We start from the raw sequence: 19,809 nt of genomic DNA, 5'->3' as shown, positions 1-19,809 counted from the left end.
AATATAAAGAGATGAGGATGAGAACAGGGACATGAAGGGGGCAAGGTAGGGACGAGATAGGGTGAGATCAGGCGAGACGAGATAGGACTGAAAGAGGACACATGTATCCTCATCCTTGATTACAAAGATTTTTTTTCATCTCTGTCCCATTTCCCTTCTCCATTTATATCAAGGAATCTCTTCTCCATTAGAATCGAAGTCCCTAAATTTGAACTGAAATTGTCATCTCTAAATTTTACCCTATTGGACTAGTTCATCTAGATAAAGGCAGTGGAGTGGTAGATTTGTAATTTGTTAAAATCACAAGCCCAAATTAAAAATTCAATCTTTTTTTGAACACAAAAGAAGAAGAAAGTTTAAAAAACTACCCGTGCTTGTCTGCTTTGTGAAGTTGAATTTTCCTTTTGAAGCGAATAAAGCATAAACTCAGAGAGTATTCAGCCTCAGATAGCACTTGCTTCAAAATTTTTTAACCTTTTTAAACTTTCTTTTAATATTCAAGATCCTTAAAACAAAATTCCCATTTCGTAAGATTCATATTCTTCTTTCTTGTTGAAGTCAACAGTTTGTTTGTTTCTTTGGAAAATGTTATAGAAGGGTGAAAGTCATGATGGCTGGTGGTGTTGGTGGTGGTAGTGGTGGTGCTGGCGGCGGCAGAGTTGAAGTGATAAGTAGCAAGGGATGTTCACGGTTGTTTGTTGGGTTGTCTTCTTCTGTTCCTTCTTTTAGAGGCGTGCAATCCTTTGAAGCTGTAACGTCTACTGCCTCCTCCTCTGTTGCCTCTGAATCGCTGCTTCAGCTTCCCTCCAACGCTCCCTTTTCCGGCCTTGTGATTTGTGTCACCGGTCTCTCCAAAGGCATATACCTCATTCCTTTGATACTTTATATCTTATATTTTAGTACTCTACCTGCCCCTGTCTTGCTTCTGTTTTACACGAATTTCGCTTTTTGTATTTTTGTTTTTTATTTCATTCTCTCTTGCATGAATTTTACTGCTTTCATTTTTGCTAGAATTACTGCCATATTGATTTCTACGGTAATCCCAGTTTAGAACTTGAAGGACTCAGAAAAGGGGCAAAAACTTTTGTGAAAAAGAAAATATTGGAGCAAATATAATTTATATTTGCTGTCTAACTTATTGATTTCTTGTTTTTCACTCTTGGTTATTCGGGATGTAATTCACTTTGGTGTGACGGCATTGGTCTTTTGCGTTCATTCATAGTCATATTGGGTGCATAAGATCACTGATAATTTTGTAGCTAAAAATGGGCTAAGTCTTTTTTGTGCGTCTTTGTTTGGCAGAAGCAAGGAAACAGGTCATGGAAGCGACAGAAAGATTGGGTGGCCAATACAGCCCCGATTTGCATCCCCAATGCACCCATTTGGTAGTCCAGATATCCTTTAATATACTGGGAAAAATACACATTTTGTCCTATATAATTAAATTATGAAGTTTTGAAACTCTTTTCATTAAAAAAATATGGAAATGGCATTTTGGGCTCCCTTTTTGTATTACTATCACTAAATAAGTTTTTGTGCTTGTATATGGGAACCCAATTTCATGATCATCTTTGGCTGGTTTAATAAGAGAAAATAATAGTTTTGGAAAAAAGGGATAGAGAAACTTCCGTTATTGTATTTATACTAATTGTAGACATTAAGGTTTTTCACTATTTTCCAGAACTAGCATATCTAGTATGTAGATGTTCCCTGCTTTATGATATGATTACCCTTAACACTGATTTACAGCTTCGGTGGACGTAAGCTTGAGCATGCACTGAAACATGGATCAAGAAATGGTCTCTTTGTTGTAACTCTTGGATGGTTTGTAGATAGTGTCCGAAAGAATGGTAAGAGTCTGCTACAATGATACAATTTGTTACTGTAGTTTAGTTTTGATCTTTTCACACCACAGTACAGTATGAAACTCAAAAGAAGGTCCGTATATTGGATGCTTTTGCCCGGTATAATCTTGCTTAGAAATTGTCAGTTAATATGCTTATGAAAATTTTAAGTATCAAATACTTCTTAACTGTTTAAGTGACAGACCTTGGAATCTGGACATGGTCATAACTTATTCAGAAGATGACTTAGGTTCCAGCAATTGAAGTAGAGTTGCTCCCTGAGGTCTATATTTTTTATGCGGTTTACATAGGTTTTCATTACATGAACCAAAATTGTTAAGGGTTGGTCTCATTTTATTTATTTATTTTTTCTACTTTAAGGAGTTGGAATTATGTTTTTTAAAACTCTTCTAATAAAAAGCACTTATTTTCTTTGTGTAAGTAAGAAAAATATAAGAACTAATTTGAAATATGTTATTTGCTTTTCATCTGAAATTCAATTGTTCTTATGTGTTGTAGTGAGGTTGAAAGAATCACTCTACACTGTTAAGAGTATTAAGGAATATGGAATGCACTTGGACTACTTGAATCGACTTCAAACAGGTGCTGACAACTCATGTCTCCCAGCTGGCATTCATGATGCAAAGTGGTTAGATGTGAATGCAAAACCAAAAAAGCATTTCTCTGAAAGAGTCTCTAATAGAAGCATAGATTCTACCCTATCTGGCTACTCACTGTATGTTGATTCAGAAATTTCAAAAGAACTTCAGAATAAGGTGAACATAGAATTTCATGCCGGGAAAACTTTTATTATGTACCAGGTTTATTTAGAATATGTTCTCTCTCAGTTTACAATTAGCTCTTTTTGAAAGTCCTTATGTGATATCTATGCATAAATTTTGAATTCAACAAGTTAGTCCCAGTTGAAGTTGAACCAGTATATGCCATCATCTGTTTTAGTGACTTATCACTGAAAGATTCAATATGTTTGATAGGTCTTTGAGGCAGCTGCTAGAGAAGGTGCTACACTTGTAGATCAATGGTTTGTTGGTTGCAATGCAAGTTATGTAGTGTGTGAAGGGACCTCCGTCCAAAGATATCTTGGTCACTCTAACAACGTTGTCACAGTCAGTATTCTATAGCTCTACTGAAAATGGACATATTTGGAGACTTGAAATAGTTTCTTTACTCAAACTTTTAGGCTCTACCATAGTAATGTTTTTTTGGTTATCCCTGTATAATGCTTGCACACATTTAGGAAAGTCATAACAATGACATCACCTGTAACATGGAAGACATCTTGTACATAATTAATTATCAAGAGTGCTTTTGTTTGATTCTTTTATCATCATAAAATTGATTTGATATGTGATGTGTTTCAGCCTCTTTGGGTTCTGAAAACAGCAAAGGAGAAGAATGTGCAGAGGCTTGTTCACATGTCAGCTGATTTGGCCAGGCAGGTTGGAACTATGATTGAAAATCTTCAAAATGGCACTGTCAGAGAGGTAGTTCTGGTTACTTGTTTTCAGAATTTTTAGACGCTTTTTCAGAAAAAAGAATAATACAGGATGCTATTACATCCATATATACTTTCAAGTGTAATGACAGTTGTAATTTTAGAAAAATTCAGCTTAAATTATATTAAATGTGTGTTGAAATAAATTTTGTGAAAGAATTTATCATGGAATATGTTTCTTTGATACTGTTTGTGTTAAATATCACTTCCCTTCCCTGTATCTTCTTTAGGAAATTAATGGTGGAAATATTCCTCAAGATGCTAAGAGCTGTATAAGTAAAGCAACCCATGAAGAAAGGCAACAGATTGTTAATTTGGCTAAAACTGGTGTCAGAAATCGGCGTAGTCGTCGTATGCAGGCAAGTAGTTAATCATATTACTTTGTTAGCAACATTTTTACTTAATGCACTCTTGGTTCTGTTTGTCTGATCATTCCTACACTGCAAGTCTCGCAGTTTTGCCATGCCTCATCTTGACTTAGTGATTTTGACACATAATTCTGCTTACAGTTAAATAGTTATCTTTATGTCATTTGCTTTTCACTACATTACATGTTCAATTTTTTTTTTTTTTGGTAATTGTATTAATGTTAGTGGTTGGCTTGAAATTCGACTTCTTGTTGAAAGCTTCACTGTTGAAATGATTACTTTGTCTTAAATATAAATCATAGAATTTGTTTTTGGATTCTGTTTTTGCAGACTTGCCAAACCCCAATACGTCCATTAACCCCAAGCAGCCTTCTAGATTCAATATGCTGGTCTGTCTCTGAGCCAACTTCAACTGCTTCTATTTACACAGACTCTTTCAGTGGTGAGGATGTTAGTGAACATCATTCAGCCATATTCTTTGATGCTAAGGAGGATGGCAAGGATTCAGAAGCTTCATTTGCTAACCTGACCAGATTGCTCACAGAAAGGTTGTTGGTATCTCTTTCTCTCCCTCTCTCTTGTATTATAGAGATTTTTTATCTTTGCTTCTGAGTGTAAGGTTGTGGCTTGAGTCCTCCAGTTCATTGATCGTATTATTTTGTGTTCCAAAACTTCTTGTGATCGTATTATTTAGTGTTCCAAAACTTCTTGTGATTTCTTGCTATCAAGTGCGGAGGATGATTTTAATGATTTATGCCAATCATGACCTGTCAGATGAAACCATTATGAAAACCACACTTTTTTATTTCTTTCTTACAGATTTTATGCTGTGTCTGGTTAACTGGACTACTAACTGAAATTCTTTTTCAAAAGTGTCTCTGATCATTGAATATCACTTTATCTCACTAAATTTCTTTTACATGTGGCTTCTGCAGTGAAAAAAGTGAATTGATATATAAAAACCATTTTCTTACCATACTCTTTCCTATTGATCGATTTGCCGAAATGGGGCCTTCTTCACGAACATATTTCAGCGATAATGGCTTCACATGTTTGCAGGTGTTAGATCATATCTATGAATTTTATCAGGTATGATTTCTAGATGTTAGCTTCTACAGTTACCATGTGTGGATTGATAAAATATTATGTGTCTGAATAAGTGGGAGAATGGGTGTGTGTGTGTGTAAACATGTTTAAGGTTTCTATTAAGATAGCTTGTGAATACTGTTCTGGAATTCTGATGGAATCACGTATGATCATCTGTCTTCAGAATTACACATGGAAATTGCATTATAGTTATCATTCTCTGTTTATATACTTTGTTAGAACTATATGGCTCATGTAGGTTGGAATCTTCCTGGAATCTTCAAGGTGTGTTGATACCTTTTGCAGGAGAACATGTTGCCTCATGAGATCATTTCAGCTATTCACACTGATTCAAGGCATGCTGATCGGCTACGTGCAGTGTACTCTAATAAAGAGACAGTAGAGCATGGTTATGTAAATTTTAAACGAATTGAATTCTTAGGAAGTCGTAAGAGTTTTGAGATGTTGAAGCGCGTAAGTGGAGATAACAACAGTAATGTATATGAGCTTTTGCTTAGAGCATGATATTATCTTAACAGTTCGCCCTCCTTATATTGGTTTTGAGGCGATGGTGCTGGTGGTGATACTTGTCAGCTAATCACAATAATCCATGTGCCTCCATTACTTACAAATCCATGCACTAAAAGTGAGGATACAAAGAATGAGATAGTTCCTACTTTGTGTCATAGAAATAATTTGTTTGTATACATGCTGCTTTTGATGTGTGTAATGAACAGAAAATGAGTGATACCATCAATTTTTTTTTTTTTCTTGTTGATAACCTAAATGAGTGCTTTGATGACATTTTTGTATGATTTGAGGCAGTGCTATCAATTGTAATTTGATACATTTCATGCCCAGAAATGCATGGATTTCAGTTTTTCAGTTCTGAAATGCATCCAAAAAAATTATTATTTTTACAGATCAACATTGACTTTGGCAAGTGTGGCTTAACGTGGATCAACCCATTACCCAATCTTTATTTATTCATACCGGTCAACACTGACAGTTTCAGGATGATGTTTCATGTTTTGTAAGTAAGATGCACCATCCATGCCCACACATTTCCCAATGCAAAAAAGATAGCTTTGCCTTGAATTTCTGTTGAAGGGAGGCTTCGTACTTCAGAAAATATTATTTAGGTCCTTAGCTGTAAAGATTACTTAATGTAACGGTATGATCACTGATAATCATCTGCAGAAGTTTATTATTTGATAATATAGAACCCAGTTCACTGTACACCTTCATTAAAGGGCATGAAAGGTTTGTGTACAAAATAAAATGGAGGATGATGCTTTAAGTTAGTCTCTGCACATAAAGCTTCTATTCTCACGCTAGGTTCATGGCCAATAAATTACTGGACAAGTCACCAACATGTTTCCTCATTGCTCTACCTTAAGTTAGGTGACAAATAAAGATGGCGATCAATGAAAAAATATCACCATCAATTATTTGTTGCGATAATAATTGAAACAAATTTTGATACTGGTAGAATTTAGGAATCACTTATGATGATTTTACCCTCTCGTTCAAAACTGTTGAGCATGAGTAGTGCGGCAGAATCAAATGAACTTTTCTTATCAGCTCTGGGATCTCCTGTGCACTCAATATTGCCAGATCCTGGTATATGCAGAGTGATTTTTGAAATAAAACTGTTAAATCCCTCTCTCTTCCCAGAAATTTCATCAAATATCATGGGAGTCCTGTGGGCGGCAGTAGAAATTTAATTAGACCAAGATTAAACTTACCAGATAGCAAAATGGAAGCTTTGAAGGTTCAGAAAGACAATAATGCTGGAAAGAATGAATTCAAAAGATCTGAGGAAAAGTAAAAATAAGAGAACTTGGATGATGAGGCTGACCTTGATTTATGTTCTGTGGTATCAAATGTGGGCATTGGCCATAGCATAGTCTTGCAAAGTTGGAAAAGTGAGGTTCGAGGCCCTCCTTTCTTCATGTTGATAGGTGCAATAACTGTAAAATGAGTTGGAAATGAACATAGATAAACAATTAAAGACCGTCCTTGAAGAATGCACAAAAAGAGTACCCAATAAAGCAGAAAATATTGAAAACGTCATGCAATTGTGCCCCATACATGCATAAGCATGCTTAATCAATTTATTTTTCATAAAAAATGATACAGAAACAAATGAATGCTACATACTTGGGGTTGCATTGGTGGAACTGCAGGCTTTTTTGGAAGAGTCACAGACAGGGTTTTGAATTTCAGATCCCTTGAGCTTTTTACAGGCTGCTTGTTCTGGCAAATATTCATCAGATGTCTGCCCGCTGACTTTATTATCCAAGTGGAGACAAGATGAATCATCACAATGATCAGGGCTCAGTCTCCTTGTTTTGGATACACCTTTGCGAATTCCTCTAGTCTGTTGCATTACAAGTTTTAAATGCTTTAGCATATGCCTGTCAAATTTGTATGCATGAATTTGACAAATGAAGCCAAATTATATAACAAAAAGAAGACTTCACTTTAGACATGTATGCTAGAAGAACTGCTTAAGAAATAAAGCAAAATATTAGATGAGAAAACAATCATTTATGTGACTCGTATATGCATTGTGCAACTGTAAGCAAAGTGAAAAGCATTTCACTTTCATAATATTCTTGTTAGTACTAATACTATCATTTTGCTTTTCTTTATAAAACTACATGGAATTTGTCTGCTTGACAGTCAGAGAGAAGGATGCACATTGAGAATAGGGTAAACAAACTTCATACTGGAGTAAGAACAAACCTCAAGTTGCTTCAACAACTGTGAAGCTGCATTTCCTTTTGCAGCTTTTGCGCTCCTCTCCAGCCCTTGTCCAACCAGAAGAGTGTCTTCCAATTGCAATCTCAACTCTGCCTGCACCATTTCCCCCTTGTGAGCACATTTTGTGTTAATAAAGTATCCTAGAGAGTCGCACAATTCGTTCAGTTCACGCAGTGGAGGGAGTTCAAGTTTATCAGGGGTCACGATTGGAGACAATAATGGTTTACATATTCTCCACACTTCATCAAGATTAAGCTTGCTGTCAATCAATATTGCACCAACAATACTTTCCACCAAGTCTCCTAGAGCCTAGCACAGAAAGGAATGATCAAAAGAGGGCATTTATAATTAGAATTTTAAGGAACATAAGCTAAAATCACAAATCAAAAGACCGTAAAAAAAAATATTTAGATTCACTAAGAACAGAATTTAATCTGCGCACTAATAACGATGTGGCTGTCTTATGAGATAGCATTAATATTGCCATATAATTACACAAAATAGGACTAGTTCTATAAGATAGATAAATAGAGTTGTAATAATACTGTAGATCAATAGAAGAGATTACCTTTGGAGCTTTTGTGGTGGGGCCTGAACTAATTGTGTCACTGAGTTCGGGAAAAGACTTCACATATTCTGTTATTTGGCTTAAGAGTAGAGTAGAAGAATGCTGAAGATGCTTATACAGGTTATTTCGCACTGCAACTTGAGCAAAATTTTCATTATTAACAGAGGCTGAGCGTAAATCAGTCAACTCGCCAGGATCAATATCTCTATGGCTCTGATAAAGATGCCAGGTGATAAGCAAGTCCAGAACAGCATCTCCAAGAAATTCAAGCCTCTGTTAAAAATCAGATCAAAAGTCAAAAGAGAGATCATATGGAAATTGGGCCTGGAAAATTCAATTTATTAGGTCAATATACACCTTTAAAAATATGAGTTTTCTCCCTATTTCTTTCACACGTGATTCCAAACATCTTACGAGAATCAAGTAATGTAAAAGTTATTGGTAAGTACAAAATCAACAGCTGACGTTGCATCATTACCTGATAACAGTAGAACTCATTTACGGATGCATGTGTAATGGCCTCCTGTAACAGAAACTTGACAGAAAATTCATATCCAACCTTATTCTCTATATCCTTGATCTCATTGGTTTTGGGAACATATGATCGGATAGATGCACAAGTAATGGCTTCAACTATTAATGAGGGCTCAATGTTAGCATCAATACCAAGCCATTTCATCACATGAAGTGCAGCAACCAATCCTCCGCCAACGTAATATGCTCCGATGAGGGCTTCAACACAATCAGATATCGTTTTTGAACCCATCCATCTGTGACCCTTGTCACATAGCTTCCCCACCACAACTTTTGTGTCATCAGTAAAAAAATCCCCTTCCAATGGTACTTCTAAAGTATCCACCCCACATTCACAAGGAACAGGGAATACAGAAAGCTGTCCTGGAGCAGCCCAACGACGGGCATCAAATGCGCTGTCCCGTATGTATCCCTGGAAAATAAGAAATGTAAAGCTATTAACAAGAATGTGCGATCAGATGAATAACAATTTACATTAGCTTTGAAAGGAATTAAAAATTTACACAAGCATTGTCTCCCTAGTAAAATCAATATCAGAAAAGATACAGCAATATGCTTGAGCCATTTCAGTACAATTCAGAAATAACAAAGGTAAGATTTGATACCTGTAACTTGCGATCTGTTCCGAATTTATGCAAGGTTGAGTTACAAATAACTGATTGACGCCTACCAGACAATTGGCCTTCATGCTTTTTTGGATATGTAAGAAAGAGGTGGCAGCTTATAGCATACTTTAAAACTGAATCACCAAGCAATTCCAACCGCTCCATAGAAAATTTTTCACAGCATCTAAGCGTCGTAAGTGCTTCCAAAATCTAATCATAAGATTGAATATGGTTAATTTGAATATTGCATGATACATCAAAGGACAGCGAAATTAAGTGAATTGTTCTAAGTTCACAGTTTCACAAACCAAGGAACTTGGTATATGAAGGGAACTGCAATCAATCTCATCTCTAAGTTGGCTGGCCAACATCAGGGACTCCAGCCGTTGCATTAATGATGGGAGTAGGTAAAATGATTTTATGACATTGATTGGAACATCAACAGTGATCAGAAGCTCAGATGGCATGTGAATATGAATCTGTGCCTTTTTAGCTTGTGATGCCTTGCCAGAGCCACCTGTTCATTTACAGGAAATTATTAGGAAGCTGATAAACATGGTGCAACAATTTTCTAAATCAAATTTGACAGCTGAACCAAAATAATCATTTAGATAGTTAAAATGCACACTTATATATGAAATGCTGGTTTTTTACCTCCTGTTTACTTTTCACTAGCATTTTTTGAGAAATCACAACAGTGTAATAGATAATATGATGAATCAGATGTGCATCCAATGACCTGATGTCAAAGTGAGAAGAAAAAGAACAATAAACCCTTGAACTCTTAACCAGACTTTGCAGCCGCCTTTCATACATTACACCCTCCCCAAATCCATACAATAATAAATTCTATCCCAAGAACGTGAAAATTTTAGGAATCACTAGTGGTAAGAAGTAAATTGGAGATTTGCAAAAATGTTCATAACATCAGGAGGTGAGTTCACAAAGAGAATTAGCATACGAGTATTTACTGGAAATAATATATTATATATATATATATATGTCCTCTTTTTGGCACCCTCTTTTGTTTAAATAGAACTCAGAAGTCAATAACAAATAGACCTTACTGAATATGTGGTCCCTATAAAGGAGCTTCACATGGCATAGAAGAAGTGACTTGAGGTTTCAAATGTGGAATCAGTAAGTCATAGATTTGATTGAAAAAATTAGAACCCAAGCACACATATCTCAAACTTTAAATCGTGATTCATAGTGGGAACTAAATCAGGCATTAAAATGGTTATTGGATGAAACCAAACTCAAGCATTGACCAACCTTCTTCATTAAAATTCACAAGAAGGTTGTGTGCATTATGACTCTGCTTCAACCGCAACAACGGCTGCCCTGGATGTTTCAGCACAATCCCATACCTGATCAGAGCCAACAGTATAAATGGAAGCATAAATGATAATCTAGAAGGAAAGAGCACAATAAACACGATGCCCCATTCAGGATAAAATATCACTTACTTTTTACGGAAGTAGTCCGTGAAGGTCGTATACACTGATGGGGCACCATCAGCAGTTCCATCAAAAGGACTCTCTGCAGATGTATTGCAAACCACTTCAACCGTAGAGTAGATTCTTCCAGTATGGATAGCTAGTACTACCCTATTCTTGAGATCTTTTGCATCAACAGAACAATTAGCAAAATGGATTATATCTTCAATGTTGCATTCTTTCTGAGAGGAGTCAGTCCTATGAGGTGACAAATTTCCTTCGTAACCATTGGAATGATTAGCACCCAAATAAGAGTTTTCCTTTAAAGATTCTACCACAGCAGCACATGCATTAATTCCAGTCCAGTTTATTCTCCAAGATTCCATACCAGAAATGCCCAATATCTCCAATGGTAGAAGCAAATACATGTTTGATGGATTCCACAGTGATTTTGTTTCTCTCTGAAGTAAAAATTCTCTATTTTTTCCAGATGATTTGGATTTAACAAACAACCTTCCAAATAAGCCATTGAAGAAAAATTCCTGAAAGCACTTTGCTTTGGTCATCTGGTACAAACAAAGGCAAAACAATAAATAACACATAATGGCACTGTATTTTATACTTGCCAGTTGAAAGTAAAATCATAAATGAAATTTATAAGCTTATGTTTGACCTGTTCTGCATCCAAATGCACTTTCCCACATGATGAAACAGTAGCCTTAACCACCTTAGAGACCAAATATAGCTCCAATTCAAAATTTCCCACATCATCATCAAGTTTTGACTCAGTCAAAAACATAAATCCGGAGTAAATCTCACTAGCAATATTACAGGAGAAGTCAAATTTATAGGCATGTAAAACAACACCATCAACTTTTTCTCCCCAGCTTCCAGATAATGCACGAATAGGATTTGTCCCATGCAGTTCCTTCCTTTTCGTTGTTCCTTCAAACACAAACAAAGAGCAAGATAACTTACCACACACTAAATTAAAGCATTAGCAAAGATTGGTAAGACAAAACCTTTAACTAAATATAAAAAGAGGTGGAGCAAGAAACCACAGACGGTCCATTGTTGTTTTTAACAAATATAGAGCAGAAGAAAGGTAACCACCAATGATATAATACTGTGGAACAAAAAGATATTTAAGAAATGACAATAACTCCCAATTATCTGCCAATTAGGAGAGAAATTATCTCATAATATTTTTTTTGTTTTGTTTCCATATTTGAAAGAAATTGCATGGTAGGTACTAGGTAGATTAGCTTGTATTTATATGATAGATAGATCTTCTAGGCATGGGAAATCATCTTGCATTCATATGGTAGATAGATCTTCGAGGAATGGAAATTTAGCTTGTATGGTTATATGAACCCCCATAGTACTGAATATTTATCAAGGGAAATAGAACTCTCCTATAAAAAAATTACATAATATCAGAGCAAGTCGGCCTGAACCATTAATTCTAAACTGTCCAAATAGCTACCATGGCTAGTGAGAGTGAAACTTCGACTTCCAAAATTTTGTTTGGATCTAGAGGAGTGAAGGCATGAATTTCCAGTATTCATGAATGACCCATATTTAGATTACTCAACACAAGTTAAACGGCCAAAATTTCATTCAATGGTCAAAATTTGTGATGTTGTTCATATGTGGTAAAGGAAAAAAATTCACATAAAAATAACACACACCAAACAGTTGCACAGGAGATTTGATGTATGCATACCTGCACCTGGATTCTTTTTAACAATGAGATTGCTTTCAAAAGGTTCTTCAATGAAGGGGAGAAGATGATCATTCAGAGCTCCCATTTGATGCAGCTTTTTACATGCTTCCAAGCACACAAGCTGCTTTGATAAGTTTTTATTTCTACTTGGAGGACCAACAATTGTTTGGAAAGGTGCATTTGAAGGTAGTGTCATTTCACACTCATAAGACTCGTCAAAAGATTTGTACTTAAAGATTGGCTTTGGTGTGTAGTACCTATTTTATGCAGTAGCCAGTTATAACTAGATGCATGGCCTCCATACATAGAATCTGATGAAAAATAATATTGTAAAAAACACAACTATGCATGGCAAAAGGAAACAGTAAAGCATTTCCATACTTGTCACTAGGGAGCTTTTCACAGTATCGATGTATGAGACTGACACTGGAGTCTGCAGTTACTGATGCTCCAGTTATATCCACAACATAGGCATTCATTGTCCCCAAGGTACATGCTTTCAGAACACAGGAATCAGGGTCTCTACTCACAGTTGTATCCGCCATTGATTGTTCACTCCTAATGACATCAAAAAGTCTATCCCTTTGTTTAATGTTTCCCCTGCAAGTAATGCGCATGTGGTTAGATTCTGTGCTACAACAACTTCATACAGACAAGAAAAGCAAATATACATTAAAAATGTGCATTGCAAGAAGCATTTCATGACTTGAAAAGACTTCAAGCGTATTGGTCATTCATAAATACACTATAAGCATATGTTTTTGTAATATACAATGACAAGGTCAGGGCTTCACCGCTCAAGCATCAAGATGAACTGGGAGTTATTTTGCCGAGCTCGTCCGCGAGACTGAACATAACTACGGACAGTCTTTGGCAGGTCAAAACGGATAACACAAGAGCAGTTTGGTACATGAATCCCCTCCTCAACGACATCAGTAGCAAACAATAGATTGACCTACATAGAAAATTTCACTCCTCTTATTAGCTAATCAAACATTTTACTCATCGCTTATTAGCTAATTAAACACCCAAACTTCTTTTGAGGAGAATTTGTTGTACAAGAAGTTAGATACCTTTCCACTCCTAAATGATTCCAAGATTTCTTTCTGCATTTTTGGTGCCAGAGAATCGACTGATGTATTACTTCCAGTCAAATATGAAACAGTGAAATGAGCCAAACAATTTACTTTCTTCACAAACCTTTCAACCACTTTAGCTGCGATAATTCTTTCCACAAAAATGAGGCATAATACTTGTGTAGCCCCTCTGCCAGAAAAAGGGTGACAATAAATCAAATCATGATATAACATTTACAGATATTAAAGTATCAAAACAATTTTGCCATAAGACTAAAAGACATTAACCAATTAAATTGTTCAATTACCCAAAAGATAGGAAGAGTTGAAGAAGTTCATGCAATTTTGGAGATATGTAACCCAAATCTACTGCCTTTGTATAGTCAAAACCAAAATCCAAAAAATTTTTTTCACCTGTGGGATGGGAAGGGAATAACACTTGATAAATATATCACATTTGAAGCAGAAAGTAAAAGATGGCATATCATTTGGATTAAATTATAAAGTATCATAAGGCAAAATGGCTAAAAAGTATGCTAGTCAATCAAAACCTAAAGCAGTATCCATTGATCAATTTCATAGAAGTTAGACAGGCAACAAAAGGCAGTAAAGAAAATTCACTGAAAACATAATTTGCTTTTTAGCAAAAAGCACAGTGATTCTTAAACAGAATTATCCTCAATTGAAGCACAAGACAATAAAACAAATTAATAAAAAAATCAATGACATTGAAAAGATATAAATAAAGATTCTTTAGTGAAAAAAATTTATACTTATTTGTTAGCATTGACTTAGCTTTTGCCGCGCATTAAATGTTAATTGCTCCTGTAAGTAATCCAATAAAACTATTGAGCATGGAACTATATTCCCTTATGGATGTACAATTTCAACAAAGCATCAACATGTGTTTTTCAAACACTCTACATGTACATTAAGTGACAGACAATGCACAGGCAGAGGCTAGGTCCAGAATAATAGAATATCAAAAGAAAGCAGACAATGCTTACATAACGCATCAAAAACCAAACATACCAAGTAATAGGTACAATATATAGAATATATGAAAGAGGCATTAACAAATAACTACTAATGTATTTGAAAAAGAATAAAAATTTTGACAAACAATGAAGATGGTAAGTTATTTCATGGCATACCCAGAGGCAAAGATCCCCCAATTATACACAATATTTCCTCAAGAAAATATTTGCATTGCAATGAACTTTCTCTGTAAATTTCACACTCGTCTTGGACTTTTGGGACATTCTCCAGACAGACTTTAACAGCCTAACCACAAGTCAAAACATCAAATCAACACCACAAAGGGAAACAAAATAAATACCACAGACAAAATATTTCACCAGTATCCAGCAAACAATTACTTGACAATAATAATAAATATGAGGATGTTAACACTTGCCTTCAAAGAAAGACCAAGAAATATATATAAATATTCATAAAACATCATTTTAGGGCCCCAGACATGGACTTTTCACATGAAATTCATGAGCTTGAATGTTAGGGAATAATTCCTTCATGATTTATGTTATTGTAGCAGCCTATGTTAGGAAAGATACCTAGAATAAGGTCTCAACAAAGACAACATTTCTTTACCATTCGACAAGCATTCAGTTCTCCACATTAGTGTAAACATATTGGGTTTCCAAGCATACCTCATAAGCACATATAAGGCCAAGTTCATCTAGGCAATATAAGATCTTTGCATGATAATTGGACAGCTGCTTTCTAAGTGTTTTATGCTTATCATCCATATCTTTGTAAGAATTTTGCACTGATCCTTGCAACTTTGATAGTGAGGCATCAAACTGTCCATAAAAACCACATTAGGTGAAAGCTGAGAATGTGTTTGTGTTGGCACAAACATCAAACACATAAAAATATGTACGCATTAGGAACATATACCTTAGAGCATGAGATTTCCAATTTTTCTGTCAAATCCAAACTATCAAAGCTTGATTGGTCATAAAATCTACAACTTCCGACCGCAGAGGGAACATATACTTCCATCTCTGTCCTGTCCCCAATGGTATAAACCTGCAGCATCATCAATTCAAGAAACTATTGTTCTGCTTCTTAGTTTAACAACAATCAATGCAAAGTTATCAAACAGAAAGTGAGTACCTGAGAATCCAAGATGCTTTCGAGTTCTGAGATTTGTCCCTCACAATCCATCGCTGATGAGACGCCTAAATTGCAAAGTAGTGTTTAAAATAGCATGCAAATACATGGCAAGTAATAAAAAAAATCTAATTCATGACATAAAGACTGCACAAAAACAGAATGTTACATGGCAAATTACACTTTAACATCCGTGTCATGATAAAGAGGTTGAATGAAAGTGAATGCGACAGGGGAAATAACACATGAACATCCAAGTCATGCTAAAAAGATTGATTAAATTGAATGCATCGAAGAATGGAAATAAAATTCCATTAAATGATAAAATCTCACTGCATTCAATTAAATTATAATACATAGAAAGAATATCTGTGGTTAATGAGATAAACTTTTTTAAATATGGCAATATATAGGACTTAAATGCAAAATTTGGAAGTGAATTGTGGATGCCCTAGGAATGATTCTTATTACTAAGTCATACACATACAATTGCTATTGTTTTCATAACTGCTCCCTAAAAGAAAAGTTTTAGATGATGCACCCTCAATAGGCATAAAAACAGAATGCTATATGAGAAATAACACTTTAACATCCACGTCATGATAAAGAGGTTGAATGAAAGTGAATGCAACAGGGGAAATAACACATGAACATCCAAGTCATGCTAAAAGGATTGTTTAAATAGAATTCATCAAAGAATAGAAATAAAATTCCATTGAACGATGAAATCTCAATGCATTCAATTAAATTACAATACATAGAAAGAATATCTGCGATTAATGAGATAAACTTTTTTAAACATGGCAATATATAGGAATTAAATGCTAAAGTTGGAAGTGCATTGCCGATGCCCTAAGAACGATTCTTGTTATCAAGCCATAAACAAGCAATTGCTATCGTTTTCGTAACTGCTCCCTAAAAGAAAAAGTTTTAGATGATGCACCCTCAATAGGGATCTATGTTTTGAAGAATTAAAACAGGTTTTGATTACCACATCAGTATAAAGCTATATTGTTCATGATAACAAAGCAAATTTCACTTTGTGTGGTTCAACAAAAAATTAAATTTTAAAAGATATAATTTTATAAGATCCATCTCAGTGGCATTAGTCAAGCACTACACATAACTGGAAACAAGTAGCTAGAGCCCTCCTATTAAAAAATGAGGAATAAAATTCTCCTTCCACTGAACTTTCTTATCAGTGTTGATTAATGTAGCAAACTCAAAATAATACATATCTGCACAGGTTCATGTGATGAACTTTATTAAACATGGCCAAACATAGGAATTAAATGCAATTGTTGGAGGTGAATTGTGCAAGCCCTAGGAACGATATCAAGCCATAAACATACAGTGCTATCTTTTTCATAACTGCTCCCTAAAAGAAAAGTTCTAGACATACCCTCTATAGGAATCTATAAGTTGAAGAATTAAAACAGGTTCTCATTGTCTTAGCTTTTAAAATAGGTTGTCAACAGGTATCTATGATTTGAAGAATTAAAGTTATATTGTTCACAAAAACAAAGCAAATTTCACATAGCGTGGTTCAACAAAAATTTAAATATTGAAGGATATAATTTCATAAAATCCATCCCAGTGGCTTTAGTCAGGCACTACACATCACTGGAAACCAGTAGCTAGATTCTCCCTATTAAAAAAAGAGGAATAAAATTCTCGTTCCGCTGAACTTTCTTATCATCATTGATTAATGTAACAAACTCAAAATAATACATTTCTTCTCACTGCTGATTGTTCATTAATTCAACAAACTCGAAATAGAATTTTGAATGAAAAAATTCAAAAAGCAGGTATAGAAAGGATCATATTTAAATACTAAAAAAACTTAGAGTAAAAAAGGCCCATTGAGCTTTTCAAATTCCAATTCAGCTAAAAAACTTCAACCACAAAAAAGAGCAAATAATCATAAAGTTCATGACACATCAAGAAGTACATATTGCACAATCATAAATCAAGAAAAAGTAGATAAAAAAAAAATTCAAGCATTATAACCACCTTATTCCCATTAGCATAACATGTATACAGAAAAAATATTATCTTACCTTTTCTCACCACAGGTGATGCTGTCATTCCAAAAACCTTTGGCTTGCTATTAGATTTGTGATAAAATTCCTTCACAAAAGAATATATGTAATTGGGATGCTTATTATGAAGACAATAAAATAAAAATAAAGACAATTATATGAAGAACAAAAAGAAAATGAAGCATTAGATTAGATAAGATAAGATAAGCAAAAATAAATAATTTATGGAGATGACAGACATAAACCTTCATAACCCTTGCGTAAGGATGATTTTTAGTAGCATGATGGCACTCATCTATTATGATGAAGCATACCATCTCTAGCCTCAGGAATGCCTTCCTCAACACATCCAAGAGGATTTGTGGGGTCATAACCAATACCTACATGAAATGAATAAAGTATGTGAATCAACCTAACACTATTGTATCAAAAAAGTTTCAGGTTTTCATGAAATTATAATCACAAATGAATTGAAAAGCTTTCACCAAGTATCACAAAAGTGCTTGTCTTATTACAAGCAACATACATGGACTATTATAAAATTCCACAAAGACACAATTTTTTTGGTAACAACTTTCTGAGAATCAACCAACATATATATCCCAAAAAACTAAGATAAACAACAAAAAAGAACAACAGCTAATGACTGAATGATTAAAGAAATGGTAGTTAAGTCCAAAGAATTGCAGCAAACAAGACTTTTTAGAATTAAAGAGAATTGTGATTAAGCGGATTTAATTTTAGATAACTCCCAACATTAAATTTCTGTGCCTAACAAAACAGATAACGCAGTGTTAGATTGCAACAATGACACATCACAATATCTGTGAGCTATAAACAAACCAAACTTACATCATTTTGATCATATTCTTTCTCCCAGCAGTCCAAAGTCCATTCATCAACTCCTTTGGATCCATAGTATTCTTCCACTTTACAATCAGTATTAATCTTAATGACATCGTATTGCTGCAACAATAAACCATATTTTCTTTTCAGCATGTGATCCAGTTAACCAGCCGCAAGCATTAATAGGCATCCCTACGGTATACTTCTTAAAAAGTTCTCCTTTTGGGCAAGTGAAGTGAAGGAAAAGTAAATAAGAAGTAAGAGAAAAATCACACCTGATGAACAAGGTGAACAGTTGGAGCCAAGAAAATAATCAGTTTCCTATGACCATTAGACTTGATAGTTTGTGCAATGTCTTTTATCAGCATTACAGCTATCATAGTCTTCCCAGCTCCTGTCTCTAAAACTGCTATTGTGTTCCTCTTCTTGGCAACTTCAAATACCTGCAATTGATACCTACAAACACAAAACAAAACACACACTTGAATAACAGAACAACCCAAATTTGAAAAATGAGAAGAAAAAGAAGAAGAAGAAGAAAAACAGACTTTCTGGGGTTGAAATTGTTGGCACTGGTAGAAGAGGAAGTGTCATCAACAGCATGATCAAGACCATGGGAGCCCTTATCAAGTGGGGTTGAAGAGCTCATTTGATCAAAGCTTCTTCTGAGTGGAACATGATTCATCCTTGGAGAATGCATGTTGATATTTTGCAGAAGAATGATGGATTGAATGAGAAAAGAGACACAAAAAAAAAAAAAAATACAAGTAACGTGAAGCCCTAAAGAAGGGTTGGTGGGGTTGAAAGATACTAAAAATGACGATTCTATTTGTAGTTGAGAATAGAAAGATGAAGCATTGATGGCATGATTTTCAAGGAACTAGTGTCTTCTGACTAATAAAGTCAATATCGGAAGCCGGGTAGGAGAAGTCAGAGGTAGTAAGAAAGTAAATAGATAGGAGATAATTTCAATGTTATTTTATTTTAGAATCCAATTAGGATTGGATTTGGGAAACAGCAAAACGTAATCGAAGAGAAGAAGAACACACAGCTGAGCTGAGGTTTACAAAAAAACACCTTTATATATATATATATATATAAAGAAATTATGAATCTAATAACCAATTATATAGATGCTACATTAAATTAGTCGAAGTTTGATTTTAAAATAGGAATTAAACTCATATTATTTTATATGTAATAAAATGTCATGCCGTCTCCTAGAGGATTCGGATACGGGTAAAGGGACTGACA

General features: G+C 34.8%; 2 protein-coding genes across 3 annotated transcripts; one reads left to right on the top strand and one right to left on the bottom strand.

Moving 5' to 3' along the window:
* The first annotated feature begins 369 nt into the window (after positions 1-369).
* On the top strand, positions 370-5,578 carry LOC123194434. Of its 2 annotated transcripts, none has more exons than XM_044607626.1 (10): positions 370-857; positions 1,303-1,394; positions 1,748-1,850; positions 2,364-2,620; positions 2,840-2,971; positions 3,227-3,349; positions 3,591-3,719; positions 4,059-4,276; positions 4,664-4,817; positions 5,074-5,366. In XM_044607626.1, the coding sequence occupies exons 1-10, from the start codon at positions 608-610 to the stop codon at positions 5,215-5,217; spliced, it is 1,602 nt and encodes a 533-aa protein (XP_044463561.1). In that variant the 5' UTR covers positions 370-607; the 3' UTR covers positions 5,218-5,366. The 2 variants fall into 2 exon arrangements, with proteins under 2 accessions (XP_044463561.1, XP_044463560.1); XM_044607625.1 differs by having other exon boundaries at positions 372-857; positions 5,121-5,578.
* A 413-nt stretch (positions 5,579-5,991) lies between these two features.
* LOC123194432 (endoribonuclease Dicer homolog 3-like) lies at positions 5,992-19,608 on the bottom strand. Its single transcript, XM_044607624.1, has 25 exons — positions 19,104-19,608; positions 18,831-19,011; positions 18,562-18,675; positions 17,955-18,089; positions 17,728-17,797; positions 15,671-15,735; positions 15,452-15,583; positions 15,202-15,354; positions 14,686-14,815; positions 13,840-13,945; positions 13,529-13,721; positions 13,250-13,410; positions 12,837-13,055; positions 12,456-12,712; positions 11,403-11,674; positions 10,760-11,295; positions 10,566-10,660; positions 9,599-9,807; positions 9,291-9,500; positions 8,630-9,097; positions 8,152-8,424; positions 7,566-7,892; positions 6,978-7,197; positions 6,676-6,787; positions 5,992-6,517 (listed from the first exon to the last, which is right to left on the bottom strand). Exons 1-25 carry the CDS (start codon positions 19,253-19,255, stop codon positions 6,310-6,312), a joined length of 4,998 nt encoding a protein of 1,665 aa, XP_044463559.1. The 5' UTR covers positions 19,256-19,608; the 3' UTR covers positions 5,992-6,309.
* Between the last annotated feature and the right edge of the window lie 201 nt (positions 19,609-19,809).

The sequence above is a fragment of the Mangifera indica genome, chromosome 13, assembly GCF_011075055.1.
Source record: "Mangifera indica cultivar Alphonso chromosome 13, CATAS_Mindica_2.1, whole genome shotgun sequence".
Classification (NCBI taxonomy): Eukaryota; Viridiplantae; Streptophyta; class Magnoliopsida; order Sapindales; family Anacardiaceae; genus Mangifera; species Mangifera indica.
The sequence above is the reverse complement of the archived record's forward strand: the minus strand, read 5'-3'. Positions and strand labels throughout refer to the sequence as shown.

What these genes read in the sequence shown, in the direction of transcription:
- LOC123194434 (XM_044607625.1), top strand. Translation starts at nt 608, where the DNA reads ATGATGGCTGGTGGTGTTGGTGGTGGTAGTGGTGGTGCTGGCGGCGGC. An exon ending in GCACCCATTTGGTAGTCCAG is followed by an intron (nt 1,395 to 1,747) that starts ATATCCTTTAAT and finishes ACACTGATTTAC; the next exon opens with AGCTTCGGTGGACGTAAGCT. An exon ending in CAAAAGAACTTCAGAATAAG is followed by an intron (nt 2,621 to 2,839) that starts GTGAACATAGAA and finishes TATGTTTGATAG; the next exon opens with GTCTTTGAGGCAGCTGCTAG.
- LOC123194432 (XM_044607624.1), bottom strand. Translation starts at nt 19,255, where the DNA reads ATGCATTCTCCAAGGATGAATCATGTTCCACTCAGAAGAAGCTTTGAT. An exon ending in AACAATTTCAACCCCAGAAA is followed by an intron (nt 19,012 to 19,103) that starts GTCTGTTTTTCT and finishes TTGTGTTTGTAG; the next exon opens with GTATCAATTGCAGGTATTTG. An exon ending in TTCCACCAATGCAACCCCAA is followed by an intron (nt 6,788 to 6,977) that starts GTATGTAGCATT and finishes CTCATTTTACAG; the next exon opens with TTATTGCACCTATCAACATG.